The sequence below is a fragment of the Rhinoraja longicauda genome, chromosome 4 (assembly GCF_053455715.1).
Source record: "Rhinoraja longicauda isolate Sanriku21f chromosome 4, sRhiLon1.1, whole genome shotgun sequence".
Classification (NCBI taxonomy): Eukaryota; Metazoa; Chordata; class Chondrichthyes; order Rajiformes; family Arhynchobatidae; genus Rhinoraja; species Rhinoraja longicauda.
Window position 1 is genome coordinate 63,366,229 of NC_135956.1, and position 15,991 is coordinate 63,382,219.

Genomic DNA, 15,991 nt, shown 5'->3' on the forward strand with positions numbered 1-15,991 from the left:
AAAAACCCTGCTAGGTTATAATGCAAAGCCGCGATGGGAACATACATGGCAATTAAAGTGGCGATGGCTTCCTTCATATGTAGGAAACTGATGTTACTGGGATTTTGTTAAAAGGCTGCTCCTGCATTATGAAGCCTCATTTGCCAGGGAAGTGAATAAGGGAACTCCGGATGAGACTCAATGCTGTGCATTTGCGGTGTTCCCAATTTTAATAGTTATTAATCATTGGAAATTTTTTGAGCATTGCGCTATTTGTGCTAGCTATGGTTTGATGTTTATTTATGCGGAAACTGTTCAACCATATTGGGTAGGTGACCTTGCAGTTTCTAGACCACTGCCTAGATCCACACTCCACTTCCACAGGCAAAGGGAAAAATATATACTTTTCTCACATTATAGGCCTTTATCTAGTGATGTTTCACATTTGTTGGATATGCTACACGATATAAAGCTAATAGTACAGAAGTTGCGAGCACTGTATAACAACTCAGTTCACAAGTTTTATCCATCAGGTACTCCCTTTTCTAATGTTCATTACAGTTACATTTATTTTGTTTTTATTTTTTAGCAGCATGAATCATATTGTTTATCCCCTCTATCGGGAAGATGCTATAAGGTTACTTCGTTCCCAAAAGACCAACAGTATCTACTCTGAGGGTGCTTACAATGATGTTGAGAGGTACTAATTTGACCATTGTTTGGATTTATTTAGAACTATTAACCTGAACTACATGAATGTATTTCCCAGCACACATGTCTGTGCATTAGTTTTGGATACTCCAGAGTTGCAGTTATTTTTCTGGATGAGTGACTTGGACAGATATACGATGAGATGGGTTTAGAGGGATGTTGGCCAAATGAAGGCAAATGGGACAAGCCCAGAATGCTAACTTGGCCCATGACCCGAATTGGTTGATGGGCTGAAGGGCTCCATCCTGTATAACTCTATGAGTCCATAACTCTATGCAAAAAGTAATACAATCTCATGGTGGCATTTTAAAAATTAAAAATTATTTTTTCCGCCTCCAAAATATGGGAATCAAACTGGGTAGCAGTAAAGTAACAACAACAAAAAAACAATGAAGTGAATAGATTCTTACCAAAACCCTCTTACCTCATTAACATCCTTAACCGAAGAAAGCCTGCCTCCTTTGCTGATGCACTTTACTTTGAGCTTGGTCTCATTACTGGCCTTGACACAAAATGCTGGAGTAACTCAGTGAGACAGGCAGCATCTCTGGAGAGAAGGAATGGGTGATGTTTCAGGTTGAGATCCCCCTTCAAACTGAAAGTCAGCGGAGAGAGACACATAGAGATATGGAGGGGTAAGGTGTGAAAACACAGATCAAAGCAGACGATGCTAAAGGCGGCACAGTGGCGCAGCAGCAGAATTGCTGCCTTAAAGTGCTTGCAGCGCCAGAGACCCGGGTTCATTCCCGACTACGGGTGCTGTCTGTATGGAGTTTGTACTTTCTCCCCGTGACCTGCATAGGTTTCTCCGAGATCTTCGGTTTCTTCCCACACTCCAAAGATGTACAGGTTTGTAGGTAAATTGGCTTGGTAAATATAAAAATTGTACCTAGTGTATGTAGGGTAGTGTAAATGTGCGGGGATCGCAGGTCAGTGTGGAGCCAGTGAGCTGAAGTTTCCACGCTATATCTCTAAACTAAATGTAGAATGGTTCATTGTTAGCTGAGGGGAAGATGACAAGGAAGCATACAATCATGAACATTTAATTAGGACAGTGAAACTAGGCGGAGAACAAGGACGGGTGAGTGACGTAGAGGGAGGGAAAGCAAGGGTTGCTTGAAGTTGGAGGAATCGATATTCATTCCGCCAGGTTGTAAGCTGCTCAAGTGAAATATGAGGTGCTGTTCCTCCAATTTGCATTGGACCTCACTCTGACAGTGGAGGAGGCCCAGGACAGAAAGATCCGTATGGGAATGGGAGGGGGAGTTAAAGTGTTTAGCAGCCAGACTCATTACTGGCATTGTTATTTCTTAACAACTCTTTACACTTGCTAAGCAAGCCATTCATTTTTTCGCAAAGTAGGACTGGACAATTATTGGCCATATCTCTGCCATGAGTATGATTGCCATGATAGTGGTAGGAAAAATATGCAAAATTGTTGAGCATCCGTACTTCATGATATTACCTTCCTTCATACTATCAATGAAGAGAAATAAACTAAACTTGTCACCAAGTGACAATATTTTAAATATCACCAGGTCAATATTTAAAAATAAAAAGATATCTTCAGAGAAAAAAAAATCCCTATAGGCCGCCATGTATATTATGTTTTGCTATTTATGTCTATTTTTCATTATAATCAATTTTGTAATGATATCCCCTCAATCTTAAATAATAGTGCGTGTTTTTCAAACAATAGCTTACCATTAATCATCAGACCAATTGGCAGAAATTAATTAATTGGCTGATTTATTGTCTGATGCATTCTTCCACGGCCTATCTGCACTTTCAATTGACCAAAGAAGTTAATTTGTCATCAGCTATTGCTATAACTGATCTCATTGCACATTGAAGCCTCAAGCACTGATTGATTCGCACAGATATACACTGTAAATGACACTAGTTAGTTTATATTTACACAGTCGTATATCATTTCATAAAATTCACTGCATCCAACTCAAATTCCATTTCTTTTGTGTTAAAAAAGAGAAAGCATATTGTATTGTTGGCCACAATAATGTAAACTGTTTATGACTACAAACACCTGCTTCATGTCAATAACCCATATGGTAGAAATTCATAATTCAAACAATTGATGTGTGAAAATGGCCATTTTGTTCTCTATTATGTTTGTGTGTTTAGTTTATTATCATGTACTGTATTATGTTTATTTTTGTGTGTCACCATCTTGAATACATTGTCCTTTTTTAATTTCTGCACTTCACTGTTCATTGTTAGGAGAATTAGGCAGCAGGGGAGAATACCCACTGTTTGGAATGATGGTGGTGCTGCTGATCACCCAGAAAGGTACATCAGAATTAACGTCATTATTAGTAGCTGCACATCTTTAAATTAGGTGTAACTTTATCTTCTTTGGAATAGATGGGAAGAGGTAAGGGTTATGTAGTAACTGCAATGGCACCACCAATTGTAAAGGAAGGAACTGCAGATGCTGGTTTATACCGAAGATAGACACAAAATGCTGGACCGACTAAGCGGGACAGGCAGCATCTCTGGAGAGAAGGAATGGGTGACATTTCTGGTCGAGGCCCTTCTTCAGGTGGGTCTTCTGAAGAAGGGTCTCAACCCAAAATGTCACTCATTCTTTCTCTCCAGTGATGCTGCCTGTCCCGCTGAGTTACTCCAGCATTTTGTGTCTACCACCAATTGTATGCTCTGCTGTAATTCAATGATTTTTATTATTGATTTCGTATTCATGTTTGGACGATTTCTTAAAGAACAAACTAGACTGAAAAGATTTGTTTTACCCCAATCTTGTTATGATTTTGTTGGTTAAAAACATTCTGTTTGCAGTTATGCATGTATGACAAGGCACGATTTTTAGATTTTGCAAAGGTGATTGCAACTGGGAAGATTTCCCATGTTAGTTTTATTACAAATATAACTGAACATTTTGTGATGAGGGTGGTAATTAAAATGTTTTTTTGCTTTAAGCAGACATTTGACAAAATAAATTCCGCAGGGTCAGTATTATTGCATTATGATATTGTTCAAGATGCCATCATTAAATCATCCAAATGGACTATCTGGGTTACGGAAGAGAACCTAACATGATTTTCCTCTTTTGAATCCACTAAAGTAAATGGTTTATATATTGTGGTGTGTGATTGTGAAGCCACCAGCAATGTGCTGATTGGAGATGAAAAATCAAAACAATTAACTGACTCGGTGGGTAATGTGAAATCAATTAAATACAAGTAGAAAATTCCAGAAACTCGGCTGATCAGGCAAAATTTGTGAAAAGGGAAACAGTTAGCATTTCAGGTCCGAGACCCTTCAGTTTCTCTTTCTACATGCTTCCTATATTTTCTGTTGCTGTGTTGTATGTCATGGAGTCATGCAGCATGGAAACAGGCCATTCGGCCCAACTTGCCCACACCAACCCATATGCCCCAACTACACTAGTCCCACCTGTCTGCGCTTGGCACCTATCCTTCCAAACCTATCCTCTCTATGTTCCTTTCTAAATGTCTTTTAAATGTTGTGATAGTACTTGCTTCAACCACTATCCTCTGTGTAAAGAAAGTTGCCCCTCAGGTTAAATCTTTTCCCTCTCGCCTTAAACCTATGTCCTTGGGTTCTTGGTTCCTCTATTCTGGGTAAAAGACAATGTGCATTTACCCTATCTAATCCCCTCATGATCTTATACACCTTTATAAAATCTCCCCTCATCCTCCTGTGCTCCAAGTAATAAAGTCCTAGCCTGCTCAGCCTCTCCCTATATAGCTCAAGCCCTGGCACCATCCTTGTAAATCTTCTCTACACCTTTTCCAGCATAACAACATCTTTCCTTTAACAGGGTGACCAAAACTGAACACAGTACTCCAAATTGTTGCCTCACAAATGTCTTACTCAACTGAAACAAAACCTCCCAACATCCATACTCAATACTCTGACTGATGAAGGCCAATGTACCGAAAGCCTTCTTGACCACACTATCTACCTGTGATGCCACTTTCAAGGAACTACTGTATGTACCTGCACTCCTAGATCCTCTGTTTTACAACATTTCCCAGGGCCCTGCCATACAATGTGAAGGGCCTGCCCTGGTGTAACATACCAAAATGCAACACCTTACACTTATATGTATTAAACTCCATTAACCATTGTTCAGCCCACCTGCCCAACTGATCAAGATTCTGCTGTAATTTTTGACAACCTCCTTCACTATCTGTGATGCCACCCACTTTAGTGTCATCTGCAAACTTGCTGATCATGTCTTGTACGTTCTCTTCTAAATCATTGATACTGATGACAAACAGCAAGAGAATAATGCGAGAGGGTCCAGTCTCCGAGTGTGGTTTCTTAGTGGAGTTCCTAATGGCACCATTGCCTTTCCTTTTGGTTGAAGTGCACATAGGCCTGAATACATTTCTAACCACATTGCATTAATCCTGCAGTTATTTTGAAATGCATGTACTTTCCTACCCCTTAGCCAATTCATGAACACTTCTGATGATGTTTTTAAAAATAGATACATGAATCAGGAATAAAGTATATGTGTGATTTAGAAGATAATTTTGACTGAGTGTTATTGTGAAAGAATTGTTACAAGTGCTTCTAATGTTGTTTATTTTGGTATGCTTTTCTGAAGATGGTACAATGGTGGAACTCACAATGCATGGTCTAATCATACAGTAGTGAATGGGACATCAGAGCACTATAGGTAAGCTGAGTGATGTGCAATAGGTTACTAGAGTCTGTATTTAGCTTTGCAGACTTCATCCAATCTTCCAGCAAATTGGATGAATAATGCAGTGTGAAGAAATGTTGTAGTTGGATCTTCTGAGAATCTACTCTAAAGTTCGTGGCCTAGATCCTACTTTTGAATAAAGGGAACAGCCAGCATTTTCTTGGTACCATGGTCTCGCAATGGAAATAAGAGCAATATTTAACTGCAAATGGTGCTTGTTCTTCAAAACCACTTGCTATTCACTGGAAAAATGGACTGGCTGCCTTTGTGTTATTGTTGCATCAGGATGTGGTTCCATTTATGTATCACTACTCTCAAATTAGCTATTTGAGAGAAACTATATACTGCATTGGTATGAAGGTTCTACAGTATTTAGTAAATATTTAGTATTATCAACCTTCATGCTGCTCAGAATGAAAGTCTCTAATAAGCAAAAGGAAACAAAACAGGTTAACATGCTTAGCACAGCATCATGCCTTATTTCTGATATTATTATGCATATTAACAAGAACTCTCTAGACTACTGACAATTATGTTTTATTGGTGTGTGCTACATCTTTCATCTCTCAAATGTTATTGTCTGATCTGGCTAAATACTCAAAAATGCCAAAGTCAGCTGCCTTGAGGTGCTCAATTTGAGCATCTTTATTTTTTTATGGTGATCAAACTCAAAGCTCAATTCTGAGAGGCCTCAGACCACATAATTGCACCATAATGCCCATTTTACATCAGGTTTTTGTTCTACATAATTCGTCTCCACTCGGCCCTCATTACCAAATTTAATTTATTCTAAATTTGTCTTGTACAAATCTACAATATATAGTCTAAAAGCTTGTTTTGTTAAAGGGTAGAAATTATGTTACAAAAAGAGCAGATTGTCCAAAAGGTTCCTATAATAGAGCCAAAACCTAATTAATAAGGTTACAACTGCTGGGATTAAGTTTCAAGAATATCTGTGCTTCAAGGTTGGATGACTTCTAAACCATGAATTTTATATTGCAACAGTCTATAGAATTGAGCTGTAAGGACAGAGCCATTAACTAAGTGGTTATTTTACTTAGTAGTCAGGTTATGTTTAACTCTAACTTTAAAAAAATCAAACTTTGCCTCCCTGTCACCATGAAATTTGCAGAACAAGGCGTCACATTTCTATTTGTCAGTGGCCCTTTACCTCTGCGATTTAAACTTCGATCTTTATCCATTCATCAGGAAAATTGAAGTTGATTCCTGGCTTAATTGCCCTGTTTTGGCTCCAGTTGTTGGTAATTTGCAATCTCATTCATTGAATCACAAGATGGGCAGCACAGAATATTTAAAATTGAAAGCCTACCACATTAGTGTTAAAAATGTGGTGGTCTGGTCAGCAGGGGATTTGTGACAAGAAGTAACAATGCTTTTCCTGGATATACTGAAGAATAATAAACCCCTTCTACCACAGCAATGATCTCAAACAAGAAGCCCTACAAGGATTACCAGTGATGACTCGCATCTCCAATATTCCTTCGCCTCTTGTCCTCACTCCCCACTGAATTCTTCTCCACTTTCCTCAAATTCATCCTATGCCCCCCCCCCTGTCAATTACTTCCCACTTGCATCCGAGACACCTCACACGCCCTTCAATCCTTTAATAACGTTCAATCTCAAGGTTGCCTCATCTTCACAATGGATGTCGTGTCTCTCTACACCTCAAGCCCGCACCAGGAAGTTCTCAAGGACCTCCATTTTTCCTCCAACAGAGACCTAATCAAATTCCCTCTCCTCCGCCTGGCGGAACATGTCCTCACCCTCCGCAGGTTCTCTTTTGACTTCTCTTGCTTTCTACAAGTTAAAGGTACAGCCATGGGTATTCCCATGGCCCCAGCTGTGCCTAACATTGTGTTGGCTACGTTGAACAGTCCTTATTGCAGACATATCTAGGCACCATCCACCAGGTCTTTCCCTGCCACATCGACCACTGCATCGTGGCTGCCTCGTGCACCTGTGTTGACCTTGCAGATTTCATTATCTTTACCATTAACTTACACCCTGCCCTTATATTCACCTGGACTATCTCTGACACCTCTCTCTCCTTTCTTGATCTCTCTTTCTTCATCACAGGGGACAGATTATCGACTGACATCTAAGATAAACCGACCAACTCCCACAGTTATCTGAAGGGGCTTACCATGTTTACTAAAGTACTTCCTCCGACCCTGCCTATTGCAACGATGCTATTCCTTACTCTCAATTCCTCCGTCTCCACTAAATCTGCTCATATGATGAGACTTTCCATTCTAGGACATCTGAGATGTCCCCTTTCTGTGATAAATGTGTTCTCCCCTTCTGTCATAGATAGATCCCTCAACCATGTCTCCTCTGTCTCCCATAGATCAGCCACACAGGATTGAGTTCCACTGGTCCGTATCTTTCAACCCACCAACCTCCGCATCCAACACATCATACTGACATTTCCGTCTCCTCCAACATGATCCCACCACTGCTCACATCTAACCATCTCCACCCCTTTCCACCTTCTGCAGAGACTGTTCGCTCCACAACTCCTTTGTTCACTCTTCCCTTTCCACCCAAACCACCCCTCCCTAAGTACTTTTCCCTGCAAGGAGGAGATATAACACCCGTTCCTATACCCCCTCTGTCACCTCCATCCAGGAACCCCAGCTGTCTTTCCAGGTGAGATAGATGTTGATGTGCTCCTCCTCTAACCTCATCGACTGCATCTGGCATTCCCGATGTGGCCCCCTGTACCAAGACTTAGCGTAGACTTGGCGATCATTTTGCTGAACACTTGTGCTTGGTCCACCAAGGACTACACGATTTCCCATTCGCTAACCTTTTTAACTCCCCTTCCCATTCCCACATCTGTCCTGAGCCTCCATTGCCAGAGTGAGGTCACACGCAAACTGGAGGAACAGCACCTTATAATCCACTCACCTGTATGGACATTGAATTCTCCAATCTTTGGTCACCTCTAACTAAACTCCCTACATTCCCCCTTTCGCCCCCACACACTTCCTCCCTTCCCCCCCCCCCATGACCCACCTATTTCTCCCCTCTATTACCTCCCCTCCCCCCCCCCCAACCTGCTACTTTCATCCCTCTAGCTTCACAATCTGCAACTCTTCATACCTGCCGTACTTCTTCTGCTCTTATCTCTAGCCTTTGATCCAACCATCTGCCTATCAAAAGCACCTTTTGCCCCTTTGTCCATCTATTAACTGCTACACTTTGTCCTGCCTCTCCCCTTTTCCAGTTTTCTTTGTCGTCGTCCCCCAATCAGTCTGAAGAAAGTCCCGACCTGAAACGTCACCTCTCCATGTTCCCCAAAGATGCTGCCTGACCTGCTGAGTTACTCCAGTGCCTCATGTCCTGTTGAGCCTTACAACAAGCCTTGACGATCTATTTCTACCAATTAATTCACGCACAGCTGTGATAATAGCATTCAGAAAGCCCAATTTGTGTCACCGCAATGCATTGCACACACAACCTAATTCACTCTCTCGTGCAGGATAGGAGAACAAAATGCACTGGATGAATGCACTGCAACACACTTGCTTGGTTCAAAAATATATCCTAACTTTCATAGTCGATTTATCCACCCTTTCAAAATAACATATACATTCTAAGCAACTTGTATGTTAGCTTAATATGTCTTTAGTGATGTCCATAATTTATGTTTATGTTTAGGCATTCTTTTAAGGGATCATTTACTTTAATGAGGATTGGCAAATATCTTTCCTTTTTGTTCCAGATTACAGGAAGTCAAATGCAACATGCAGTAGTTGTTAAAATCAAGAGTGGATTTTGTTTCTAAATCTGTACATTGCCTTTTTGTCCACAGGGAAGTAACATTCTTTCACAAATGATTTATTTCCTTGCAAGTGACACTGATTAATGCACAGAGGGCCTGAGAATGTAAAAGCAGAGCAGCTGATTTTACAAAAGCTACTGGGTAGCTGCTTAAAACAGGAAACCGTGCCCCGATACCAAGGTTTTTGCAGACTCTCCACCCATTTCACAAATCTTTATAGATACTTGGGTGGAATCACACAGGTGACATACATAAAAGTGAAGAGTTTAATTTTATTATTTACTGTAAAACATTGATAATTCACCAGTTGATAGTTTGGAAATCCAATATGGCCTCTTTTTTTTCTCTATGCTCCCTTTAAACACACTAGAACCTGTTTCCTGCACTCCATTTAAACTCTCTGGGATCTCATTTTCAGTGCTCCCTTTAAACTCACCAGGCTCCTGGTTCATTTGCTCTCTGTAAACTCACAAGAGCCTGTTTCCCATGGTCCTTTAAGCTCATCAGAACCTTCTTCCAAAAATCCCTCTAAACACATTGCACCCTAGTTTCTCTCACTCCCTTAAAACATGCTTGAGTTTCTTTATCCACCCACTCCAGTTATACTCACTGTCTCATGTGCTTCTTAAAATACACTGGGGCCCTGTTTCTTACATTTTCTTTAAACACAATGGAGCCTGGTTCCCTATGCTCCCTTTAAACTTAGCAGGTTCATTGGGAAATCGATTATTCTACTGTGTAACATCTAAACTAAAGTGAATTGAAAGTATGTTGGGGTATTATTGGGAGTAGTATTCAATAGTCCAGTAAATCTGATCGTCTGCCTCCACCAAAGTCCCAATGATGCAGAATTATCAAAGCTTTACTGCAACTCAGTCTTGCCACAATTGGCATTATTTCAATGGACCAATATTTGAGAGAATTTAGAAGATAAAGAGATGATCTTATTGAAAAGTATAATATTCTGATGGGGTCTCCTCTCAACAATTATCCTCTCAAATTGTTGTAGATCTTTGCAGTTCTCTACCTTTGAGAACTGTGGAGGTTGGATCATTGAATACTTTCATGATTTGCATTGTCAGATTGTTCTCAATCATGATTTGAATTAGGTGAAACAGGCAGAAAGCGAAGCTGAGGCCAAGATCACATCTGTCATGATTTTATTGAATTGTGGAGTTAACACAGGTGCCACGTGTCCTAATCCTGCTCCTATTTCTTATTTTGCTTGTGCAGAGGACAAGCAATGTCAAATTAACTTTTTTTTCAAGCATTTGGAAAATGATCAGAGTAAAGCCTAATGACCTTCTTTGTTTTGGCACACAGAGGAATTGTTCCTTTGTCCTCCTTTGCATTTCTTCGGTGCATACATCATTCTTCAGCTGAAAGGACAGGTAGCAGGTCCCAAGCTCCCAAAAGCCTGCCAATGATAATTTGGTCCAGCTTCTGGGAAATGTATGGAAAGAGCTTGAGATTTTATTTTAACCTTTCATGCCTGTTTGGCTATTTAGGGAAGTCAGCAAGTAATGCAGATGATATACTTTTAGATAAAGTGTACTTGCTTCTTGCAAGCAAGTCACCTTCTACTCTTTGCTTTTCAACCTAAACATTGTTGTGAAGGTTCAGCATTAATTGATCAAATGTTTACTGTTACAAAAATTGTTGCAACCTCTTAGCTCAGATGACTGTAACAATAAGCATGTTAAAGATACAGTAGATTCCATCAAATCCTTTTAATTGGCTGGCCTTTGTATGTGTCTCTTGATCATGCGCAAAATACCTTATTTATCATCAGTTTCTGTACAGATGCCTTGTTTTCCCTGCAGTTTCTCCACTAGTTTATCTTTGCAACTTTCAAATATAAGGGGTAACTGAACCCAACTTTATCATAACTGTGACCAAAGAGAATTCTGTCTCTGTATATTGTAGTATTTTTCCAGCATCTCCTTACTTTCTCATCGGAACATTACAGAACCTGATTTCCTTTTGCCTTTACCCTCAGAACTTTGCTTTCTTTCACTATTTCTGCTGGTGTGCAGACAGTTTATAATGCTTTCTTCAGTATATCATCACAAGTCTGTGGTTTGTCCCTCCCCGGACCTCTGTCGGTAGGTACTCACCACTGCTGACCGGGAGCACCCCACAAGCCTTGCCGTATCAGAGATGCTCTGACCCAGTCGTCTGGCCATAACAATTTGCCCCTTGTCAAAGTTGCTCAGGTCTTTACTCCTGCCCATTTCTCCTGCATTCAACACATCAACTTCAAGAACTGACTGTTCACTTGCCGCCTAATATGTCCCACCCCTTGACAGGTGCCATTGTAACAAGATAATCAATGTTATTCACTTTGCCTGTCAGTGGTCATAATGTAGGAAAGAAAACTGCAGATGCTGGTTTAAATCGAAGGTGGACACAATATGCTGGAGTAACTCAGCAGGTCAGGCAGCATCTCTGGAGAGAAGGAATGGGTGACGTTTCGGAAGAAGGGTCTCGACCCAAAAAGTCACCCATTCCTTCTCTCCAGAGATGCTGCCTGACCCGCTGAGTTACTCCAGCATTTTGTGTCTACCAGTGGTCATAATATTTTAGTTGATCGGTGTATGTGCGGGAGCACGCAAGATGAATAAGGTCTTAAGTGCATACTTCTTATCTGTATTTACTCTAAAGAAGGTCATAAAAGTTAGGGAATTTACAGAAGAGAATAGCGATGTCCTCAAATATATCGACATATACCATTGAAGAGGTATTGACGGTTATGAGATGCATAAAGGTGGATAAATCCCTGAGGCCCAACCACATGTATCATAGACCATTGTGGGAAGCGAGGGAACAATTTGCTGAGGCCCTGGCAGAGAATGTTGTTTCTTCCTGGGCCCCGGGTGAAGTACTGCAAGATTGGAGGGTGGTTAACATTGTACCAATAAATAAGAAGAGCTGCAAGATTGTTGCTGAGATTGAAAAACTATAGTTATAAGGAGAGACTAGATTAACTGAAACAGTTTTCCTCAGAGTGAGGGAAACAGATGGGTGAACTTACAGAGATTTATAAAATGTTGAGGGGCACAGATACATGGTTGGTCACAGTCTATTTTCTAGGATAGAGGAATCTCAAACAATAGGGTATAGTTTAAGGTGAGAGTGAAATAATTAAAAGGGACTTTTCACACGGTTGGAGGTGGGTATGTGAAATGACCTGCCAGAACTAATAAAGACTGATGCGAGTACAACATTGAAAAGACAATTGATGGATTCATGAATAAGAAAGGTTTAGAGGGATCCATTCCCCAAATGGGATTAGATTAAAAACAAACCTTGGTTGGCTTGATGAATTGGGCCAAAGGACTTGGTTCTGTGCCATATAACTCCATGAGATGTGAAAGCTCCATGGTTGCTCAAAAGATGCAGCAATACAGCTGAGTTTAATTTTGCCCTTTGAGATTTTGAGTTAATTACACTTGCATCCCTTGACATCATGGTTAACGTGATAACCATGTTATCTTACAAAATAGGTCAACACACTTCAAGTCACATGTCCATAAATTCTCTTTTTTTTCAATTCTTCCTCCAAAGAGGCATTTCAATGATGATCCACATACACATTTTGCTCACCAGTGTGTGCAGCTTTGTCAATTAAAAACAGGGAGAACAGGATTAGATATTGTGTGACACCCAAGTGGTTAAATAGTTGATCCTAATTTGAGGAAGGACATTCTTGCTATTGAGGGAGTGCAGCGTAGATTCACCAGGTTAATTCCCGGGATGTTGGAACTGTCATATGATGAAAGAATGGAGCGACTGGGCTTGTATTCACTGGAATTTAGAAGGATGAGAGGGGATCTTATTGAAACATATAAAATTATTAAGGGGTTGGACACGCCAGATGCAAGAAACATGTTCCCGATGTTGGGGGAGTCCAGAACCAGGGGCCACCGTTTAAGAATAAGGGGTAGGCCATATAGAACTGAGATGAGGAAAAACTTTCTCACACACAGTTGTGAATTTGTGGAATTCGCTGCCTCAGAAGGCAGTGGAGGCCGATTCACTGTATGCATTCAAAAAAGAGTTAGATAGAGCTCTTAGGGCTAGTGGAATCAATGGATTTGGGGAGAAGGCAGGAACAGGGTACTGATTGTGGATGATCAGCCATGATCACATGGAATGGCGGTGCTGGCTCGAAGGGTCGAATGGCCTACTCCTGCACCTATTGTCTATGTATCTGTATCAACACTTACACTTTGTGCTAACATACAAATGAATGCAAAGGACCAGAGAATGACCAATGCCCAAGGAACCATGATCCTTTTCACCATTTTCAAGAAGGAAAAATACATGATAGACAATAGACAATAGGTGCAGGAGTAGGCCATTCGGCCCTTCGAGCCAGCACCACCATTCAATGTGATCATGGCTGATCATTCTCAATCAGTACCCTGTTCCTGCCTTCTCCCCATACCCCCTGACTCTGCTATCTTTAAGAGCTCTATCTAGCTCTCTCTTGAAAGCATCCAGAGAATTGGCCTCCACTGCCTTCTGAGGCAGAGAATTCCACAGATTTACAACTCTCTGACTGAAAAAGATTTTCCTCATCTCCGTTCTAAATGGCCTACCCCTTATTCTTAAACTGTGGCCCCTGGTTCTGGACTCCCCCAACATTGGGAACATATTTCCTGACTCTAACATGTCCAATCCCTTAATAATCTTATATGTTTCAATAAGATCCCCTCTCATCCTTCTAAATTCCAGTGTATACAAGCTTAATTACTCCAGTCTTTGAACATACGACAGTCCCGCCATTCCAGGAATTAACCAAGTGAACCTACGCTGCACGCCCTCAATAGCAAGAATATCCTTCCTCAAATTTGGAGACCAAAACTGCACGCAGTACTCCAGGTGCAGTCTCACTACGGCTCTGTACAACTGCAGAAAGACCTCTTTACTCCTATACTCAACTGCTCTTGTTATGAAGGCCAACATCCCATTGGCTTTCTTCACTGCCTGCTGTACCTGCATGCTTCCTTTCAGTGACTGATGCACTAGGACACCCAGATCTCGTTGTACGTCATCTTTTCGTAACTTGACACCATTCAGATAATAATCTGCCTTCCTATTCTTACCACCAAAGTGGATGACCGCACATTTATCCACATTAAACTGCATCTGCCATGCATATGTCCACTCACACAACCTGTCCAAGTCACCCTGCAACCTCATAGCATCTTCCTCACAGTTCACACTGCCACCCAGCTTTGTGTCATCTGCAAATTTGCTAATGTTACTTTTAACCCCTCATCCAAGTCATTAATATATTTTGTAAATAGCTGCGGTCACAGCACCGAGCTTTGCGGTACCCCACTAGTCACTGCCTGCCATTCTGAAAGGGACCCATTTATCCCCACTCTTTCCTTTCTGTCTGTCAACCAATTTTCTATCCATGTCAGTACCCTACCTCCAATACCATGTACTCTAATTTTGCCCACTAATCTCCTACGTGGAACCTTGTCGAAGGCTTTCTGAAAGTCAAGGTACACTACATCCACTGGCTCTCCCCTGTCCATTTTCCTAGATGCATCCTCAAAAAATTCCAGAAGATTAGTCAAGCATGATTTCCCCTTTGTAAATCCATGCTGATTCGGAACAAACCTGTTACTGCTATCCAAATGCTCTGCAATTTTGTCTTTTATAATTGACTCCAGCTCCTTCCCGACCACTGATGTCAGATGTTAGTGCAAGGTTTGAACTGTTCACTGCTTAACATTTTCTTGGTTGAGCATATGGTGGAATATATTGCTGAAAGGGACATAATGAGGCTAACATTGGGATGCAATGCACAATTCAATGAATATGGCTGCAACCTCCTTGTAAGTGGGTTGTTAACGATAGTCGAGAAAAATCAATGTTGACAATTACTATTTTATTGAAAGAAATTTCTAATGTTTAGTTACTTGGAAGAACTGTTCAAGCGATATTGTATCTGCGGAAGATGCCTGCAGTGCTGAAGTGAAGCTGCAGCCTCTTAACATTAATCCACGTGCAAATGTCACATTAAGCAATGCAGCAATTACTCTTTCTTAGTAACAAAGCTTGAGCGTCAAGCAAGGTTAATTACAGGGGAAAAAAAGCCTAAGTAAAATCCCATTCATCATCAGAACTGTTAATCTTATGAGCTAATTAAAAAAAAATACTTTTCCCCTTTGAGTAGCTCTGTGCCAGGGAGATAGATCCCAATCAGATGGAGTAAGACTGATGCTTTCTGGTTACCTCACCTATTAATTTGTGACCTGCTGGCAGGAAGTTGTTGAGTTGATCTCCTTCACAGATTTTCTTGCTGTTCTGATGGGATAGTTATCTCTATTCTCCTACAGACATGCTGAAATGGATTCAACGCAAACAATTAATGTTTCATGAAATGGATCAAATACTAATGGGAAATTTGAACATCGTGATGGGTAGAAAATAATTGCCTGTAGCAGTGTATTTGAAATGTAAATTTTTCTTCATTCTACACAAATTTGGTACCACTTGAAAGAAAAATAGTGTTCTAATTAATTAACTTAATAGGATGCAGGAAAAATGTTAATCTTTTTGCTCAGGCAACGCATAAAAGATTTTTTTAAAAGTCAATTATGCTTCTTAAGTAGCTCTGTACTTGTGGTGTGCTAACAGTGTATCTTGTTTTATCTGTTGACTAAGCAGCCAGGTTTCTGTAACAAACAGAAGAACGGCTTGCCCAAGAATAGAAATCCAGCAGCCTTCCACTGACACCGACAGGTACAATAGGTTTA

At 40.7% G+C, this 15,991-nt stretch overlaps 1 protein-coding gene across 29 annotated transcripts in view; it reads left to right on the top strand.

Moving 5' to 3' along the window:
- The window catches only part of rims2a (regulating synaptic membrane exocytosis 2a), a 711,765-nt gene that overhangs the window by 467,263 nt on the left and 228,511 nt on the right, over positions 1-15,991 (top strand). For 8 of the 29 annotated variants that reach the window (XM_078397872.1, XM_078397840.1, XM_078397841.1 and 5 more), the window contains one exon: positions 569-679. The exons of the other annotated variants lie outside the window; for them this stretch is intronic. In XM_078397872.1, the coding sequence (XP_078253998.1) occupies positions 569-679 (111 nt within the window). The remainder of the gene's footprint in view (positions 1-568; positions 680-15,991) is intronic. 29 annotated transcript variants of the gene reach the window in all.